At 39.6% G+C, this 21,582-nt stretch overlaps 1 protein-coding gene and 1 long non-coding RNA gene across 5 annotated transcripts in view; one reads left to right on the plus strand and one right to left on the minus strand.

The window, feature by feature from the left end:
* Nucleotides 1-20,284, plus strand: part of LOC121111761 — a 31,571-nt gene extending 11,287 nt beyond the window's left edge. The window contains exons 2-3 of the long non-coding RNA XR_006931427.1: nucleotides 8,215-14,959; nucleotides 17,942-20,284. This is a non-coding gene — a long non-coding RNA (uncharacterized LOC121111761). The remainder of the gene's footprint in view (nucleotides 1-8,214; nucleotides 14,960-17,941) is intronic.
* The window catches only part of TTC1 (tetratricopeptide repeat domain 1), a 33,109-nt gene extending 11,876 nt beyond the window's left edge, over nucleotides 1-21,233 (minus strand). The window contains exons 1-6 of one of the 4 annotated variants that reach the window (XM_046900516.1): nucleotides 21,194-21,233; nucleotides 20,279-20,626; nucleotides 9,105-9,165; nucleotides 7,177-7,289; nucleotides 5,018-5,054; nucleotides 3,143-3,291 (exon numbers count right to left, since the gene is read on the minus strand). In XM_046900516.1, coding sequence (XP_046756472.1) covers nucleotides 3,143-3,291; nucleotides 5,018-5,054; nucleotides 7,177-7,289; nucleotides 9,105-9,165; nucleotides 20,279-20,620 — 702 coding nt within the window. In that variant the 5' untranslated portion in view covers nucleotides 20,621-20,626; nucleotides 21,194-21,233. Of the gene's footprint in view, nucleotides 1-3,142; nucleotides 3,292-5,017; nucleotides 5,055-7,176; nucleotides 7,290-9,104; nucleotides 9,166-20,278; nucleotides 20,630-21,167 lie in introns of all 4 variants that reach the window. The other 3 variants (XM_004944815.5, XM_046900517.1, XM_414484.8) reach the window with 3 other exon arrangements.
* Between the last annotated feature and the right edge of the window lie 349 nt (nucleotides 21,234-21,582).

Consider the following 21,582-nt stretch of genomic DNA (forward strand, 5'->3'; position numbering starts at 1 on the left):
TCAGGGGGTTGTTTCACAGTAAACTGACCTTGTCACTGGGTGCTGCCAGAAGCGAACGGCCCAGTTCCTGCATTGCCTTGACCACATCTTTCCTTCTCACCTGTAACTGTAGTAGGACTCCTCTGACTGCAGAAAGCCAAGGCAACATAAAGCTGTTCCTTCAGGGCTTTTTGGCTGCTGGCTTTTTTTTTTTTTTTTTTGCTCGCTTATTGATGTTTTTCCTTCTGGCCAGGTTCGTTATCTGCCAGAGTCACGTGTGTGTGTATATCCATCTATCTATCTATCTATCTATCTATCATCAGCCATCTCCATAAGGTCAGTCATGGACTCGTACCAGTGTAAGCAAGAGGAAAGCAACTGGACAGCTTTCTAAGCAGCAGGCAGTTCAACACTTCAGCTGCTTTGTGAAATCTTACCCTTACCACTAACGGGAGTTACACAGTTAAGAAGAGTACTTTTCTGCCATCAGTGCAATTGATCTAGTCCCAGAGGAAGTAATTTCAGGCAAGGCTTCTTGTCTAATATGCTATTAAAGCACTTCCTAATGTGTCATTACAACACCATGGTATGGGGGAAGGGAATAAAAAAAAAAAGCACTACTAATACCTTATTTTCACAAATAGAGAATTAAAATAATGAAACCCAAACCATGAAAACATATTTTTGCACCAACATATAGAAAGTGTTTCTTACAGAAAATTCATGGGAGTAAACCTTCTTTCTTTATGAGGCAGAGTAGGTTGCAGTTTCACTGGTATGAAGCTGAACATAGAACACTGATGCCCATTGAAAATTTAACAAGCCATTTCAAGAAGTCAAGTATGTCATATGGATTCGAGTGCCCAACTAAACATTATATTTAAAAACTGCATCCATTTATGGTAAAATGGAATTAAAAAGATAGCTAAGTTGTTGTTTTCTCTACGGAAGGTAGTCAGCTCTTTCCAGGCACTCTGTTGCTCATAAGCCATTCACACACCACGACACGAAGCTCCCGCTCTGACAGAAAGTGACCACGGTTACATTTGATAGCAGCTACCCTTCATTTGCACACATTCTTTCAAAACCACAGACTGTCTCTCTATGCATATCTACCACATTTTTCCTTTCAACAGGACCTTCATAACGTCTTCCAGAAATAGGAATGGCAAGCAGCCTATAAGAGGAGCTTTCTGCACAGAAATAGCCCTTCCTGCTACACCAACCCTTGTGAAAAGGCCCTTTGAAATTGCCCGATTGACAGCTAGTTTCCATGCTAAGCATTAACATATTAAAAACATCACTGGAAAAACCACTCTTGTATTTGACAGTTACTTAAAACCTCAAATGAACTGGCTGTAGCAATGACTTTAAATCCTCACTGAGTAGAGGTTCTTTACAGGATAGATTGGGATTCATGAAGTGTTGAACAAAGGTAAACTCCTAACAAAGCTGCCACATCCTGAAGTCCAAGCAAACTTTAAAGAACTTTTTTTTATTATTATTCTTCCAGTGATATGACAAAATTTCCTCAAGAAACCTTTAATCCTTAAGTATTTATAATGTTCAGTGAAAGTGGACATGGGAACACAGTGCTAAGCTGAAGAGTTCATGTTATTTGGGAACAAGAAAAGTAATTTAATTAGAAATGAGTGCTGTTTGCAACTACAGGATGCCTTTTTTTTTAAATATGAAAGGCTATGTTTTTAACAATCAGTAGCAGACTTAAGTCATTATTAGTAAAATATCTCAAAATAGCCAATACACATGCAAAGCATAGCCAAAAAAAAACCCCAACAAACAAACACCAAAACCAGAACACAGCAAAATCAAGAAGCAAAAGTATCAGCATTAAGTAGACTTGCAGATAATTCAAACAGCTACTGACAGATAGAAACCTCTATCTGCTTTTCACTTAAATAATCAAGTAATCAAAAAAGTATCTATTTCTATGCCAAGAAAGCATTCAACTGCAAACTCACCAATTACCAGAATAATTATACCGAAAGAAAAACAGATTCCCACTAATTTATTAACTAGCAAAAACATTATTATTGAGTATTTGTATAATATTTGTATTCTTTTATTCTTAAGGTGTTTCTTTTGGGGGGTGTTGGTTGTTTTTTGTTGTTGTTGTTGTTGTTTGTCTATTTATTTATTTATTTTACAATCATGGCAGTGGGGCACTGCACAGGCTGCCCAGAAGTGGTGGGTGCCCCATTACTGCAGACACTCAAGGTCAGGCTGGAGGTGCTCTGAGCCCTGATGGAGCTGTGTGTGCCCCTGTTCACTGCAGGAGAGTTAGACTAGATGGCCTTTAGTGGTTCCTTCCAATTCAAATGATTCAATGATTTCCAAATTGCAGATCCATATTGACGTGTTGGCTATTAAAATGCTGCAGTGAATCACTACCACAGTCAGTGCTGTCCTGCTTGTGGCCTAACCAACCTTTCCTAGTGCATGTATAAATACAGTTAACAACCTCAGCCAGGAATTCAAAGTTTGTTATAAGAAGAGTATTTTTAAAACATTACTGCATTCAGTTACAAGATATCCCTCAGGGACAATCAAACTAGAACAAAAGTGAGAACTGTAATATATTCAGTGACAAACTGTGCAAGGAAGAAGTTCTTCACTGTCAGAGTGATGAAGCAGCGGAACAGGCTGCCCAGAGAGGTTGTGGAGTCTCCTCTGGAGATATTCAAGACCCACCTGGATGCATTCCTGCGTGACCTGCTGTAGGGAACCTGCTTTAGCAGGATTGGAATCAGTGATCTCTAGATCCCTTCCAACTCCTACAACTCTGTGATTTTTGTGTGTGCACTGTGTAGGGTGTGGGGTATGCTACCCAACAGGTACAAATACAGATATATGCTTGCAACTCAGAACACACATCTACCTCTACTAATTTTACAAATGTTTTAAAAAAAAAAAAAAAAGAAAAAAAAAGACTACGCTTTATGGACCTGAGTCCTGTTACGGAAGTTGTAGCATTTTGTATCATCTTCCCTATGTAAAACTGGATGAGAAAAACAGTACATTTCAGACTCAAAGGTATTGCTACCACACGTGAAGCAGCTTGCATTAAGAGCGCTGAATATTTAGACTAGGAAAGGAAAGACTTTATTCTGAAGTTGAGCCAAAGTATACTAAAAAGGCTTACCATACAAGCTTCTCTGGCCTGATGAACTGATGGGTCTTTTTCTAGGATTGCTTTATAATCTTCCAGAGCTTCATCTAGTTTCTCTGTTTTTTCATGTAGTTCTGCTCTTCTCAGCAAAGCTCTAATATAGTTAGGATCTAATTCCACTGCTAGAAAACAAAAATAAAGCACAGCATTTTACTTGAAACATTTCTACAGCTCCTACAGCAAATTCTTAAGTGTGTATTAATTTTTTAATATGAATAGTTATTTTTATACTGCAGCTTAGAATGAAGCAGTAGCAGTCTAAAAGCTAAATCATACTTTAGAAAAGCACTCCTCACTCTTGGCTGTGAAAGTCTAATGGAAATGACCATTTTTCATTTAACATCTATGATCATCACTACACAGAAATGATTTCTAATGCACAGAGATGCTGTGATGCCTCAAAAACTTGAGGAATCCCTAAGGTATTTTTCAGTTTTTGAATACATAATAAATAAATATTATTGGATTATATTTAAGGTTAAATATACTGAAAAACACACATAGCAGGGAAATCAAGCATTTCCTTGTTTGTCTCAGTATAAGTTGAGACAAACTCCAGAACAACTACAGGCACTTTTCTGAACACCTCTAATATCAAACAGCCAAAATTGGGTTGCAAATCCACAAAAAGTTATACAGGATCTACACATCTGCACAGAGGCCTATGGACTGAATTTAAGCTTTTCTTCTTCTTGTTCACTTGGCACCCATTAACAGGTCAACTGGTACAGTTAGGACTAAATCCTAAACTTACAATTCACAAGCTGCCATTAATTTCTCAAGAATTTATTCACCCATTTTTCATCATAGGAAAAGCAAATACAAAATCCTGCTTGATTTTTTAATTGCTAATCCATTAAAATTGTTCTCAGGATAACTAAAACTCAGATTATGCAAGTATTCTATAGCTTATTTCTTCTGGAAGGACAAAGACAATACTACAGTCAGCAAGTTGCAGGCTAGTGTGAATTGCTCTGCTGTGCTGCAGGTGTTGCATTGCAGCTTGTAAGCCAAGTCCCTGGGGAGCATCAAGCGATGGTCGGTTTAAGCTTCACTGCAGCAAAACATACCAGTTCTCTATAAGCCACCACAAAATTATCAGAAATGTTTTTGAAAATGCACCGCCACCAAAACAATGCAAAACCCCAGAGTAAGAAAGGTCAGCTGAATTTGTTACCTTCAAGGTTACTTTTAAAACATACAAACTCCTATTTGCTGTACAAGCAGTACTGGCACTCAGCCATTGGATTAGCTTTCTGATTGGTAATTCGGACATTTTTTCCCCAGCTGTCATGGGGAGTTTAACAAATATTCGAGCATGGGTGAGTGGGTGGGAGCAATACAGCAACATGCAGCTGAAACGATTTCACTAGAAGTTGCAGAGATAAAACTATGCAGGACAAAAATGGGAAAGCATAAGCCCTTGTGACAAAGCAAAAGCCATGCATAAAAGGGAACTGATAATGCTTTTAATTCTATGAGGCCCCACAGTTCTTTGGAGTCTGGGAATAAACCAAGGTTTGAGGGGAACGGCAGGTGGAAGTGGGTTTACAGAAGTAAGTAAAACAGCTTCCATAACAAAAATGCTCTCTTATTAAAAAAAAAGTACGAACAGCAGTCTTGTTGGCACAAAAGAATAGAAGGTAAACTATTATAGATAGTAAGTTTCATTCACATTTCACAAAATAAGTAATTCTAGATTGAGATGTTTTCCACTACAATTTTTCTATAAGTTATTTGAAGACTGTTATGCCCAAAGTCATAGCTCTGTTGTAAAGCACTAATTGGTGTCGTTTACTCATCAAAAATCTAGCACAAGAGCAAAACACAGGAAAGACAAAGTCATACCTTTGCTGCAGTCATTTAGGGCAGCTTCTGTCTTGTCCTAGAACACAGAACAGTTTTGTTATAGTTAAACTGTATTTCTTGGGAAACAGATTACTTACAATTGAAAGCAAAAAGGTTTGTGTGGCATTCCAAGGAACTGGGATGTTCATGTAATCAAGGCTTTTCATACCATTGCTACTGATTTAAAGCTCTTTACCAGTGATTAGCTTCCTCTCTGCAAAGGCTGCCAGCCTTCAAATTGCATGGCTGCCCCACTAATCAGTCTGCACTGAGCAGCCAGCAGCAAGCTATAGTCAAAAGGCTGAGTCACATCTGCAGGCCTTAGCTTAACCGAGCTATGGCTTTTCTACGTATGTCAATTAATTAAGAGGTTGGAACAGAATGTTCCCAGGACTCCCAGATAAATTCTTGTCTGTATGAGCTACGACAATTAGAAAGCAGATATTCCTTTAGTACTAATATAACTTCCTCTACCAGGGAAAATGCCCAAGACTGTCAGAAGTGGTAGGGACAAGATTTTAGTGTGCCCAGACAACCAGGTAGAGGAAGAGTCAGGCAATCTGTTTATAATGGAGAAAAAGAAAAAAAGGAAGACTGAGACAAAGGACCTATTTTCACCTAAACTAAAAGAGTTTCAAGAAACAAAACATCACAAAAAGGCTGTTCTGTGTTATTTTCAGAGTAAAGTACTGGTTTGGGAGGTTCCACTGATCTGTACAGGTGAGGCTTTTAGTCTGTGGATAGTTCTTTTATCATCTTGTGATCATTTGGAAATTATTGGATTAGTTTTCTAGTTAACATCTGGATTATGAGGATGTTTTTCAGTTTACAGCTTTTGTATTTGAAGGGTTCCAGCACCTGCTACCACTGAATTCCATTTTTAACTTGTCTAGTCAAACAATTTAGTATCCCAAAAGCAAGTTAGATAATTCTGTCTGAGCAATGATTTATTTATACATAAATATGGCTGCAAGGTACATTCCCACACAGAGCTCCATCTGTCTCAATATTAGAAGAGAACTGCAAGAAAGTTAACTTTGAAAGAGGACAAAAAGATTATAGGAGTTACTGTTCTACTTTTCCAGAACAATTTAATCTTAAAACAAAAGTAGGGAGTAATTTCTCTTGAACTTTTACTTTCATGTATTCAAAAAGAAGAGGTAATTTAGCACCATGTTTATAGCCTGAAGAGACATACTTCTTTAAGTACGATAATAAGCAGTATGGAAAAGCCATACAAATACCTCAGACAACTAAATTTAGACTGTGAACACTCCTGTGAGCCAGAAAAGTGTTACCAAATACTTGCTGATAGGTCCTTCTAGCTCCCGGTATAGTCAAATAGTAGCATGTCCAAAGACTGTATGAACTCGAACAGGCATAATGGTTCTCCTCCCATTCTTCCTGTTACATGGCAGTCCAACAACTTGTTTATAAAGATGAAATCTTCATTTCCATGAAGAACGTTTAACTGTTATTCTTTAAAATCAATTATCAGCTTATAAAGTAAATTGTTTAGTTTCTGTTCAGACAGAGTAGGGCTTCTATTCTGCCTACAGTGAATGCGGATTCTGGGAACAAGTGGGCACCTGTCCCTGGGTAAGGAATAGAAAAGATATGAAGAAAGCTGCTGCCATTCTCTTCAGACACTGCCCTGCTATGTAGATCTACGCTACAATACAGCAACTATGAAGGAAGCACACAAAGTGAATTAGCAGTTAGAATTCCCGCTTATGCCTTAAAGCACCTGAACAAATTATTTTACAAGTACATAACTACCCAGGTTTTTAGAAAAAAACACTAACTAGCCACACTTCTGAACAATCTAACACATAGTCTGTATATGCTAAACATGCTTAAAGACATCTGTTCCACATGAGCTTTGAATTTGTTTAAAGGAGAATAAAAAGCAATCAGTGTTTGAAATATAACGTCAAGAGAAACTCTGAACAGTTCCAACTGCAACTTTCAGTTTTGAATTAACCCTCAGTAAAACCAAGTATACTGGCATTCCTACTGGGAGCTTGAGAGAATACATAAGCAGCAAAGCCTGCAAATGCAGCAACTCCTTTCCCTTGTTACAGATCCTTAATGACTTCATCATTTCATGTGGCATACAATCAATACTTACCATTTCATAAACTAAAAAGGATATTCACCTGTTTCATTTTTGCAGCAGCTCTGTTTGAAAACAAAACAGCCCTATCTTTTTGGAAGCAGGCTGGACAAATTTGCAGAGCCTTTGTGTAAGAGTCTTCTGCCTCTCCATAGTCTGTAGATGCAATAGGGAAAAAAAATAACAAGAAGAAAGCAACAGATCATTTATTTCAAATGCCAGGATGGTCAATGAATCACACGACTAGGATTTCTTTGGAAACATTTATCAATATATGATACAATATTAAACCAAAGTAAACTGACTACCATCCATATAAATGACAATCAATTAATTTAAAATCAGCAGCCTCATAGGAGCAGAAAAATAGACTTGTGCTTAGTGCCATGAGTACAGCATGCTGTGCATGCAGGTCTCACCCCTGAAGCTGTTTTGTCCTATTTGTTGAGAGGGTACCATCAGCCTCAGAGGTTGAATCTTTCCAGAAGTGTATCCTTGCCCTGAAATGAACACCTGCTGGACACGGTATTCTACCAGTACCTGCTCTCAGCTGCTTGGGAGATAACTGCCCCAAACTCTTCAATGACTGACTTAAAGTCATTGTCATTGTCACATCAAAGTCCGTCACCATAAACCCACTGACACCCGATGGTAATCCATCACCAAATCTGGTCTAAAGCAAGGACCAGTGACTAAGCATGTTATTTTACTTCTTTCCAATAGTGGTAGAAAGAAATAATGGCAAGGTCTCATACTGACTGTGAGCAGTGGCCTGCTCGCTGACAAATGCATTTTCCTCAAAGCAGAGCAATTATTTCTGTCCACATTAACCAGTGACCTTCTAGGTGCTTAAAAGTTTATTTCTGATCAGTAAGCAATCTGACAGGCATCAGCAGCACAAGCATACTGAACAGACCCAACAAAGAATTTGTCAATAGACAGCTATGGATAAGATCTCAAAAGAAAGCTAAGCCAATATTACAGGCTTGCTACGCTCATGGTTCCATCAGTCCCCTTCTGCCTGCTCTGGCACTTGCCTGAATTGGTAAACCATTACCCAGAAATCTTGCTCTCTCAACAGACAACAAGAGACCTCCAACAGGAAGACCACTATCTGATTATCAGAGTATACCCCTGGGAAATGGAGGTTACCTGTTTGTGTCCCTGCTGACTGAGAGAACCATTTATCTACATGAAAGGTGGGTGTCAAAAATCCTTTTCCCCTTCATACATTTTACCTAATATCTCTGGTGGTATTATTTACTGCTCACCTCAACCCTGCTGCTACAGATTAACTATGTTCACAACACATCCAGTTCCAGTGTAAGTCAGAAATTTACACACATTTAGATCTTTTTTAACGTAGAGATCTCTATGTGCATGCATGGTTGTGTACATCTGTATAAAAGCGTGTATTTCTGTACATACACATATAATAACATATGTGTGTATATGCATATCGAGAGACATGCACATTGGTATACAAGATGTATATATAAATATGCATATAAATGTCTACACAACTACAGTGTATGCATAAAGGACTGAGCCAGTGGATAAAAAGACACATACAAACATACAGTTATGAGAGAATTACTAAGCCACTGAGCCTTCATCAATTCCAAGCAATTGCATTAGCAAAACTCAAGACTGGTGGAAGCCTTTTATGATTCTCAGAAAAAGCCCTGGCACTTGGAAGGCAGTCAGTTTTGTATTGTGTTCTTGGATTTAAACACAACTTTCATGAGAATCCTGCTTTAGCGATCCAAGTCTTTGTGATTTAAACTTAACTCTTAAGGAAGTCTGCTATCTCTTTCTGTTCTCTAGAGCTGGGTGAAGAAATGATAAAGATGATAAAGCTGAAAAATGATAAATGCAAGATATTCCTATGAGTTTTCTGCAATATCACTATGATGGCTAAATATTAAGATTCCCCAATTTCCATACAATATTCAAAGATTATCAACACACCTCCTTTCTTGAACTGTTCATTTCCTTTCTCCTTCAGCGTTGTGCTTTCCTTTCTTCTTTTCTACAAAAGAAGAGACGTCTCAAAGTATTTAACTGAAATGAACAAGTAGGTCAGCTGTACTTCCAAATAAACTATGAATGAAAAGCAAAATAAAATACAACCTGAAGAATTTTAGCTAGTACCAAGATCCTTTGCTTGCATTCACTGTGAGATGTTGGACTTCATAATCCATAAAACACTGGAGTATACCAAGAAAGCAGTTAGAAAACCCCAGTTCATAAACAACATTATGCACCAAGGCCATTCATAATGAATTATGTGGTTTAAACTAATAAGTTACCCTCTTAGCTGTTTGCTTGCTTCTTAATTCCTTACCAGTTCAACTACCATAGCTCAACTATATAGAATGTATTTTAGATGTAAAGTCTCAAAAGTTTTGTTTGAAATAATTCCACCTCAAAAATCCATAGTTACTTTCAGAAACGTGCAAAGCATTTTCAGCTTACTGAATTAGAAACAGGTCTGTGCATAATACCACTCTGAAAGATTTCTTATGCAGAGTGAATAAACCATCAGACCCCGAGACAGGAAGATTGTTCTGTTATACAGTGAAAATTGCACATGCTGAGCAGAGTTGTGTTCTCATCCATGAATATCTTAACAGTACTTTTGGCACAAGCAGAGTTGACATGAATGCTCTTAGCCTCTGACACTGAAAACACAGGATGTCATCAAGCCATCTCTGAAATGTATTTACAAAGGCAGGCTTCCACACGCAGGCATACCTCACAGAAGTAAAGACGAAACACTTGTAAAGAAAGACAATACTAACAAGGGGCAATGCTCATATTTGTGAATCATTTCTACAGTAAAAAAAGAACAAAGACAATTTGACCCCCGATTTGCCCCTAAGATGCAGGCACAAGGGACTCAAATCAAGGCATTCAGAAATTACAGATCACTGAGCAATTAAAAAGCCAACACTAGAAAAGGAACAGTTTCCCACAGATTGTGTAAATCAAGGATTAATGCAATTATCAATATCGCACAGAACATCTCCTTGGAAACAGCTAAATATAGTACTCTGTGGAGCACTGCACCATCTCACAGCTATGCCAAGTAACTGACAAACAATACAAAATCAGAGGTTCTCTCCTCTCACCCTTATTGCTCTTAGAGATAATTCACCCGACCGCTGTTACCATGTCAGTAATAACAGATCGCAGAGCTCTGAGGGAAATGCCACTCAGCGGTCACACACACAGCTACCCAGCAAAGTCTCACCTGACCCTATGGACACACAATTACATCAGTAACATTTTTCCTATTGCCTATTAAAAACATTGTCTAATACTGATCGATCTTCAAATTGAAAAAAAAAAAAAGCAGATGAAATCTATATCACTATTTAGAAATCAGCTTTCCTTCAGGGTTCTCTGCCAAACCTATACAAGTCCTTCTACAGTGTCATTAGCACCATGAGCCAGTGAGTGCCTTTTGAACATGAGGGTAGGAACAAATTTGAGAGATTAAGGCACAGACAGCATTAAAAGCATGCATTCTTTGTGCATATGTGGGATTCTACAATTCAGCACAGGGAACACATAGCTTCATTTGAAGGCTGCACCCTGACTTTGGAAGCACCCATCACTGCTGCACATACATTTGTAGCTCCAAAATAATACATTTTAAAAACAACTTATAGATGTCATTTTCACAGTAGTGAATCAAGAAGTATCATCAAATCACCACGGCTGGAAGAGACCTCCAAGACCAAGTAGCCATATTTCAGCACAGATCTGGTTTAGAAAAGATGATCTTACTGGAAAAGATGAAAGATCTACGTGAATAATCCTTATCCAAGATAAGAAATGCTTGAAACACAAGCCCTGTTGACTTCATTGCTCATGACCTATTTAGGACTGGCCTTTTAGTGCTATTAACCGATTCACTGTTGCATAAGATAGAGTTGTGTGCAATGTAACAAAAGATTCCCCCCCATAAAATGGTTGTGGTACTCCTGATGCAGAAACCCTAAAAAAGAAGGAATATCAGATGAAAATCTTTACCTGCATTATCATTTTATTAAAAGTATTACAAAAGAGTATATGCTTATCCCAGTCAAGTATTAAAAATTAATATGAAAATTTATTTGAAGCAAGAAAACTTCAAGAGAAAAAGCTTTATAATCTTACAAAAAAAAAAAAAGGAAAAAAAATTATATCACTGAATTTTTTAACTATGGGTTTCCTTCTTACTTAGCAAAGAGGACTGTGAGCTGGTTTCAACAGCAAAGAGGACCAAGGTGTCTGTACAACCCATGTTTGTTGGGGAAACGTGGTCAGACAAAAGCTCTGAGCAATTGAGGAGCGTAAGGGCTGTCACACTGCAATGTGATCATTCATACAGCTCTCCTCCTCTGAATGTCCCTCAGAGGTTAGTGCATTTAGGGCGGGATGTACTAACATGTATGCATTAGCATTCTGCCTGTTTTTTGATACGTCCACTTGGTCACTTCAAAATCTTGAAGGAAGGAGGAAGACTATTGTTCACCCAGCTGTTCCAGACATACGAGTGTCAGTGAGAGACTTGCAGCAACTTCAGACTATTTGACCAGAAAAGGTGTTGTGTTAGCATGTTTCAGAAGCATTGGTAAGAACACCTTATATGGCTCTGTACCTTACTCAGCTCCCTGGAAAGCAGCTATATAAGCAACACAATCCTGGTTCAAAAACAGAATTTCTGTTACAGCTTCACGAACGTTTTCATATCCCTATATTAACAGGCTTCAGGCTGTCACTTAACTGCACTTTTCAGAAAGGCAAGACTCAGAGGTACCTCATGCATCGTTCTGTACTTGCATTCAAAGCGCGACCCATTGGTGATGCATGGTAGCAGATTATCATCCCCTAAAAGTAAATTCCTCTGGCTTTCTCACAGAATGCTAATGCGTACATGTTAGTACACCCCACCATAAATGCACTAACCTCTGAAGGACATTCTCTATTTGTGAAATAAACACAATTTGTGCCTGCACATACATGCATTTCTGCAATAGAAAGTCCTAATACCAAAGCAGCAGAAAGATGACTCTTCTGGATTAACATCAACTTAGTCTGAAAGGCCTGCTGCAGCTCGCACTGCTCCAACTGATGCTGTTAGAATCTTCTATACAAACTTAGGGTTAAAAAAAGCACTATTAGAAGACAAAACCTCTTCACTCAGCAAGCTGCATTTCCAGGTTCAATGGACTGGTCATCAGTTTATGGTGATCACATCAGACCAGAGATCAAAAATTGCAAGTGACTTGTCCTTGGGACAAATTCTGCACTGTGTCATTTCAGTGTCCCCACCCACTCAGTTTTCAGAACAAGATTGAGGTAGCTATAGGGCAGGCTACCCCTCCTCAGCAAAGGAAGTAGGTCAGACCAAACTCCTGGAATGCTTTGCCTAGGGAAGAAATATCCTGACCCACCATGTACCCTAAGGCTGCTCACATAAGAGCACAGGGTAAAGGCACAACTTCCCAACTTACGTTCTGTTTTGCTCTCCTGCTAGTCAAAATAGATGAAATCTTGCCATTTGTTTTTTTGAAGATCTCTTAATAGGATGATCACAAATTCCAAGCGGAAAGCATCAGTTTTTTTTGTGTATATATATATATATATAGGGAAAAAAAATCCAAACAAACTAGGGGAAATAACTATATTTAACTAGAAATATTATTCCTAAAGGATCTGACTAGAAAAGATTACAGATTTGGACACCGAGTTAGAATTGTCCACATTGTGAAGAAATTAAGATCTTAACACAAACCTGCCTGGCAAGTAAGAGGTGCTGAGAATGAAGGCTTGATGTGAAGTAACAAGAAAAGACAGCTTGGCCTTCTGACAATGAAGTACAACAATTCAGAAGACAAACCATCAGATACAGTCCTTGGACCCCAGCTACTCTGCCAAGAAGCTTGCAGTTAAAAATAAAATCATTAAAGTTTTATTCTAGTACTAGAGGAGGCAGCAACCTACACATTTTTTGCTGTTTATTTTGGAAGGAACCAATATAATAAAAGTGTTGGAAGCGGAATCCCTAAATATAGTTGGTGAGAGCTGGAGGCTGAATACCTTCCTTTTGTAATGCGTCCAACCACGTTTCCTTTGGCTGCTCCTATGCATTTTATTTGATCAATTGATTTAACTTTGCAAGGGAACTGTTCTTGGCTGCAGTTTTGTGAAGAGCAGCAAATATACTTCCTTCGCTGCAAGGCTATTTATACAGTGTGACAGTGCACATCTGCATCTCATATACCCTTCTGTAAGGTCACCCAGTAGCAGTCATTTAAAATCACCAGGGTTCGAAGGGTGCACAAAAGCAAGCAATTTGAACAGATAAGGAATATACTTCTGAGCTTCAAATATCAATTCTGTTTGTAAGCCACCTAGGATTAGTCATCTGCTTCCCCCTGCAGTTTTGTGAAGCTGTTGCTGTATCACACATTCGAGGATCTGAACTTTGCTTTATGGTCGTATGGTGCTCACTGTAACTTCATGCTGAAGATGGATTTAATCTTTCTTCTGCCAGTCACTACCTTTCCCTGAAATGGTAAGCAGCACTTCCAGAAACAATAGGTCACATCCATCCCAGGCAGTCAGTTTAGGTTAGCATGCCAGACTGAAAGCAGTGACTACCCCTGAGTGACAATACATGCCACTCAGTCACTTCTGCTCCAGAGGCAACAGCCTGGGGCAGAAAAGTGGAGCTGACCACTTAATCCATCACCATATGAGTCAAAATATTTAGTCACATACAAGCCTCTCACTTCTGTAAACCAAAGGACTCAATTTGACAGTATCAGCATCTTCCAGAGAAATGCAGAACTAACATAAGCATAAAAACAGCAACACTGCAAGAAAAATGAAGGCATAATTTTTCACTCTATGAAACTGCCATCCAGCAATTAAGTTTATAAATGCAACTGGGACTATAAATCACACATGGAGACTCTAACCCCAGGCATCAAACAGGTTCTTTCCACCAGCACTTAGAATTAATTACTGTAGCAGATACCGATATACTTTTTAGATGTGCTTTGATTAACTCAGAAAATAATACAGGATATTTTGTTCTATTTTTAACCATCAGATAGGACAGTTTTAGTCTAGCAAATCATCTTCTACTCTGATTTGACCAAAACAATTGCAAAGCTAATATTGCTGCTGTACTGTATGCAGGATTCAGGTTACTAAACTAGATCATCTTAAGACAGGAATCACCTTTTATTGTATTTCCGAAAGGTTGCATTTTGAACCCTTCAAAACCCAAATGTCTTGCAAGTTTTATTGCTATGCAAAATAATTGTGAATGCCTATGAGAAGCATTATAAAAAACATACTTTTCAGTAACTTGTATAACAAGTCCTACTGCTGTACAGTCAGTTGCATTGTCTTATGTGTTAATAATCTGGTTCTGGTCCAGCCAGGATTCTCTCCTGCTAAAAAGTTTTGAGGCCATCTCCATGTGACCAACACCTGAGGTCTGCTCCAAATTACACCTCACTTCTTTACATCCCATCTTCCATTCCATGTCTTTGATTTTATTTTGCTACTACTGCAACAAACAAACAAGCCCAGCAGCACAAGAGAAGCAAACTTTCACAGCGTATGGGAACTGTTGAGTGATGGTCTGAACCACTGATTGAACACCTGGGGAAAGGACCCGGTCAGCCTTAGGAGCACAGGTGTAGGCAATTCAGCTGTGTGACCTCATTTAAGCACTGACTGCCCCAGGGAAGGATCTCTTTCTGGAGATTCCTCCTTGGTGAAGCTTTCCCCTGCAAACCTGCAGTCTTCTGATACAGGTGAGCAATCCTCTTTCCTTCCTTCCTTTATAGCACCTTTCTATTGTGCTGGTCCTTCTATCATCACGCTGTAGTTGTAATGCCTTTCCCATTGTATTGATCTGTCCAATTCCTATGCACAGAGTCACAGTTACTATCCTGTATTAGACAAATATCAGGAATTGGGAAAATAGCAATTACTGAAATGAATAGTTACACTCAAGAAATCCCAGATCCATTCTTAAACCGCTAAAAAAGTAAATATTCCACCAAATCTATAATTTATAGAAGAGCAGTGAGATCAGCCTGAGGCACGGGGCAGAAAAGGAGAAAGAGGGCAACAGTTTAAATGTCTTGATGAGGACAAAGATGTTCTCTAACACATCTGAGAATTTCTAGAGGTTTAAAAAAAAAAGTTTTGCTGCTTGGTCTAGAACTGAAAATAGGCAGAACTCAAAACCACTATTTCGCTAAGATCAGTTTCACATAATTCTTAAAGAGACACTAATGAAGAAGCTCCTAGTAGAGCTATGTTCTCATCCTGCTGACATTTCCTAGCATTAACACAGAAGATGAGCATGATTACAGCCAGCTGCAACACCAGCATACACATGACAGCTCAAAGAGAGGATATTTTTGAGAAACAGTTATGTATTTATGCTAGGGTCCTAGAGCAGCTAGAAGGGAGCGTTCTACATCCACAGTACAAGCTCACTAGGGCAGGTGCTTAAGTCTTTCCCAGACAAGGCCCAAAGAACAAGCAACATCTGTCATGAGGGATTCAGAATCTTGCTGCTGGATAAACTCATAATTAATGGGTGTCCCTCCAGAAGAGGACCAGGTCAGACCGAAACAATTACCATGTAGCAGCTGTTGGGTGTCTTCTGATTAATTCTGCCGACTAGACCAATGTCAAAGCCATCACTGTCAACAGCAACTAACCAGAAAATCTGTTTGTAATGCATCAAAAGCAATTTACTGCTCAGTGCCTCTGCTGAGACAGCAATCAGCACGCTTAAAAAAAAAATCTTATAAAACTGAATTTTGTTTCAAGCTGCATAACTTTCAGAAAGCTGAGTTGCAAGTCTGAACACATAAACTGGCTCTGTCCTAAGCTACATTTCTACATTTGTTTTTTAAGAATATTTCTTGCAACTTTGTGCCTTAAAAATCTCCTCCCTTCCTCTTCTTATTCTATTTCATTGTGCAAAGACCACCCCTTATGGTATTCATAGTGCTCCTGTTGAAGCAATTCCTATTGCTTAAGATTAGAAACCTCACTACAAAGGGCTCTCAAATCTTACTCAGAATTGCTATTGCAAACGCTTACATATAGAACACTTATAAATACACAGAGCAAGGACTAAAATCTGTCCCTGCATCTCCAGAATAAATTAGAGACTTTCCTCAGCATAGTTATGTGAGAACATTGCTCAAAATCTCTGCTATATTAAAGCTGCTAAATGACAAGTGTGTTTAGTTTAAAAGGAAAAAAACACTATAAAGGGATAGCTCCATAACTTGATTTGAGCAGGGCTATTACAAATATTATGAGTACTCAATTTATGTTTGGTCTTGCAACTATAATTAAGACAAAGTTTTTCTTACATGGGCAAGTAGTCTAATTGAAGAAAATATCTCTCCTGTAAGTAAATGCCATCAGGAGGCTTTCATTTGATGTCTGCTTTCAGCAGTGCTGCCTGTAATCTAAAAATACAGCATTATTTTTTTTATCTGAACCAGACCCTGTAACTGGTTCACTGCACATTCACACAGAGATGTGTGCTAGCTCAGTGAAGGAGGCAGCAGAGGCTTGAGAATAACTGATCAAGGACTGCCAAAGTAGCAAACAGCATCACTGCTGAGTGTACTGTCACAGCTTAATGATATTGTCAAATAAACAACTTCTGAATATTTCTGCCTCATTGTCTCCTGTTCAAAAAAAAAAAAATTGCTCTTCTCAAAAACATCCTTTGGAGTAACCTGAGGTTAGAAATTGGGGGATAAAACCAAAACCTGAGTAAATAGATGCAGACTATCCACAGCACGTTTTCTCAGCACCTGCCCCATTTAACTGATTATAACCAAAATATGTGAAGATTCAGCTTCAAAAATATAAATAATATAAAAAATTTCATCAACGGTTCCAAGTACCAGAAGGAAATGAGCTGAAACCAAGGGCTTTCCTACACAAAGAATATATGGTCATGCAAAGTAAGAGTGTGCTAATGGATTATTTCGGTAGTTATAACATCTGCTGCAAGCTTCTAATTCATCTCCTGTTTCAGCATTTCTCAAGCTGTGCTTGTAACAAATACCAACAATATTTTGTTACAGAAAAAGGTTGTATTTCAAAGACTGCTTACACACTCCACTCAAAAAGCCCTCTGTGGAACATAAAAGTTCACACTATAAATACTGCTAATCTGTGGTGATGCTAAGCAGTGGGCTCCATCCATTTCATTAGGTGTATACATAAACCATGTTGAAGGATAATAATCTCAATACCACTGGAAAAAAAAAAAAAACAACAACAAAAAAAAACAGGGAAAATGAGAACTGCAACTGCACGTTCTTTCTGTAAGGAAACATTTCCAGCTTTACACAGTTACTTTGTACTTCCACATCACCTTTCAATGAAGAATGTAACAAAGCAGAAGGGAAGTATTCAACCTTCACAATTCTTTTCCTTATTTTACAATGGATCAAAGTTACAATGGAAAATAAAATGATTACCTAACAATTCAATAGAAACAAGAGAAGCATAAAAGCTAAGATACTCAATTTCCATGTCTGTTCCTTTTTCTAGCCATCTATCTATGCCATTTTTCCTCTGAAGTTCAGTATCTTTTCTATGGATCTCTCAAGCTTCCTTTGCCTTACAGGCTGCTGCAGAAGCCGCATCATGACTCATGATCACACTGTTCCTTGCTGTACAAGCAGTAAATACTGATATTGTTTTAAATAAGAAAAGACAATGCGCTCTTTTTTTTTTCTGTGCAGCGAACAGATGAAGGTACTATTGCCCTCTGTCCAGCACTTGAGAGACTGCGTCTCAAAGGTTTCAAGTTTTGGTGTTCTTTCTCTTAGTTCTGCATTAAAAAAGAGAGACTGACTTTCTGGATGGTGCATACAACCCAGGAGAGGGCCCCACAGCTGGCCAGGATGCTGGAACCACGATAAGCAGACAGCCTACAAGAAATGAGCGTGTTCAGACTGTGGAAAAAGGTGCCTTAGAGAGCAGAATGCTAAAAGGAAACAGAGAGACTCATCCTGGATGCACAGAGGAAAAACAAAATTCCAGTGGTCACATGCTGCAATAAAGGAAATTCTAAATAGATGCAAGAAGAAAAAATTTCCACCCTGAAAGTTGTTTAACACTTGAACCTACAGGCCTATAGAGCCTGTGCAGTCTCCAGACTGAGATGTTCAGCACAGTTCTAGGCAGCCTGGTCTAATTGTACCAACTTTGAGCAGGGGGTTCAATTAGATGGCCTCCTGCATTCTTCCCAAGGCAAGGGAGATATTAGACAACTTTCTGAGATTTTTTTTTAAAAAACATTTCTCATTATTAGATCCCAAAATGACAGCCTGACAAGCAGTACTGTGCCTGTTTACAGATGTGAAAACTGTGAGAGACAAAGAGAAAGATGAATTAATTTTCACTAGGTCAACCAGGAGACATTAATTTTGTTGAAACAGGAATGAGTTTAAGGAGATTATGTTCTCTGATCCCCTCCTCCACTAGTCCCATTGTTTTTCCACTTCAAGGAACTTCTACATTGACATTACCGACTGCATTACTGATGAAAAACTCCTTTTACCTTCAATGATGTATTTGGGTCATAAATCCCACCCTATCAGCAAGGGAACAATCTGAACGACAACTTGATTAAACTTCTCTGTGCTGGTTTGTAACAGAGAATTGAGTAGTTTAGTTGCCTGTGGCATCTTAGCTCTGCATATTTCTGATCGCCTGTCTCTGTTTACCCTAGCTGACAATAAGACCATGACATAGCCAAGTTACTGTCAAGTCTTCCCCTCTTTCCAACTTTTTGGGAGCAATGTATAGTCATTTATTTACTTACACAACATAGACAGGTCCACCCAACAGTTGAGAGTTGTACAGCGTTACCAAGTCAGGGAAAACAAGAAAGGATCAGACTTCCTCTACAAGTAGTAAAGTCCTTACAAATTCACAGAAATATTCATATTTTATGCACTTAAAAATATATGTGATCCTTCATTTCTTCTTTTCCTCATTTTCATAGTTTATATCTGCAGTTGGTATTCCTTCTACTGCTTCTGATGATTTAGGAATTTCTGAAACAGGAACTATAAAGCCATACAATATACTACATTCCCCTATGAAGTAATGTTTTCCTTAAGACAGTTCCCTATGTTCTCTCATCACCAGCCAATCCTTGTTCAACTTTCTCCTTACCTCATCATAACCAATTATTCAGTGATATTTATGACCTGATTTGTGCAGCTAGCCTTCCAGTACTCTTAATCTTAACATAAGACCTAATTTATAGAATGACTTGGGTTGGAAGGGACCTTAAAGTCGATCCAGTTCCAACTCCCTGCCTTGGGCTGGTTGTTTCCCACCAGACTAGGATGCCCAGAGCCCCCTTCCCACCTGGCCTTGAACACCTCCAGGGATGGGACACCCACACTTTCTCTGGGCAGCCTGTGCCTCACCACTCTATGTAAAGAATTTCTTCCTAACATCTAATCTATATATATACTTAATTCATTATTTTTACTCCCCCACCATTAGGGAATTGAAATTGCTATTAAAAAAAAAAACCAACAAAACATAAATGAGTAGACTGCCTTTTGCTACATGCTATGAAAACCTAATTAGCATCACAAAATGACATTACTCAAGTCTGAGTCAAACCCTGAAAATAACTTAAGTTCTAAATAAAGTAAAGAAAATGTGATGACCATGATGTCTTAGAACACTGAAAACGAATGCCTGTCAAGTGACACCACTGACTGAGGATCAAAACAACTGGTTCACACAGACTCACTTGGGGAGTAAATACAATCCCTAAAGCTCCTGAACTCTCTCTCAGACTTATTTCATTATTCCCAACAACTATATCCAGTTTGTCACTGTGATGGTCACCCAAACACTTTGTCCAGTATAACTGCATTGAAGGTAAACAAAACCCAATTACTTAATGCATTTTGTTTTGAAAGCTTCAGTAATCTACAGGAATAAACTTCAATTTTAATCCACAAACACTGCAATAAATGAACTAAATTACCAGACAACAAGACTATCTTGAAACCTCCTCTGAGTTTTTTGAAAGGAGAAATCTGGATTACCTGTTTTTCTTCCTCTGGCATATCTTTTTCCAGTTCTAGTAAGTATTCCTCATCTAGCTCTGTCTGCTTCCTTGTGCTATTCTCATCATTCTGTGAACTTTCCTCATCATCCAGTACAGGCTCTTTCATCTCAAAGGAGTCACGACAGTCATGGAAACACTCATCTGCTGTGGTGGGATCTTTGGCTGAAGATGGTATATCGCCACTTGCCAAGTTTGGAAGATTCTGGGCATCTTTGGGGCCAGATGCCCATGAGCTAGTGCTCTCTGTTGACTTCTGATCAGAAAGCTTTAAGTGATCAAGCAATTCTTCTGGCGGATGTCCATCTTTAACCTCCTCCATATCAGACTTCTTGGAGTGGTTTGATTTATAGAAACAAGAGAAATAACCTTCAATTAGCTTATTACAAACATCTTGACAGTAAATACTCAAAGTGCTTACAGATACACCCAAGAATAAGTGATACCATCCTAAGGAAGCCATGATTCCTTCAGGGTAAGGCAGACCTAACATGTACTTTTTTCAAGACACTGCAGAACTAACCGGGCCCATCACTGATCCTACACCCAAGGCACACTTCCGAGGTGCCCAGGGCCATCCATGGCACAGCAGCAGGCCCCAGACACGCACCCTGCCGAGCCACGGGCCTCGAGGCCCCCGCGCTCAGCCCCAGCCCGTGAGCTGCGTGCAGCGAGCCAACCAGCCCTGTTATCACCCTGAGGGACCAGGCCCCGGGCCCCGTTTCCGACACCTCATCCCAACCCCGCCTGCTGAAAGGGGGCTGTGCCGAGGGCTCCCCATGACAAAGCAGCAGAGGCCAAACCCGGGTGGCACCGCACCGCACCCCACAACCAGACCCCCTCACGCCGCCCCGGGCATAAGCCCACACCTTCCCTCCCAGCCGCCGCCGCTCACCTCTCACCCTTCACCTCTCAGATCGCTTCCTGCCCGCGCCAGCCAATAGGGGGGGCCGCGCGCGGGCTGCCGGGATTTGTAGTCTCGCGGGACGCGGAGGGAGCGGGCGGCGCTGCGCCGTGAGCGGGGTGGTGCATCTCGCGCTAGTGGCGCGTGGCGTCTCCTCAGTCCCAGGCGGGTGTCGGCGGCTGCTGCAGCCGGGCGGGATGCGCTGAGGTGACCTCTCAGCCCCGCGGGCGTGCAGGTGGAAGTTACGCCCCGAGGTGTGTGTGTGTGTGGAGGGGGGGGTCGATAGAAGTATTTTCACGTCATTCCTGACCTCCGTCCTTCTCCTAAATGATATCACCAGGCTTTGAATCAAGCCTGAAGGGCTGATAGGACGTTCAGCA

Source organism: Gallus gallus, chromosome 13 (assembly GCF_016699485.2).
Source record: "Gallus gallus isolate bGalGal1 chromosome 13, bGalGal1.mat.broiler.GRCg7b, whole genome shotgun sequence".
Lineage (NCBI taxonomy): Eukaryota > Metazoa > Chordata > Aves > Galliformes > Phasianidae > Gallus > Gallus gallus.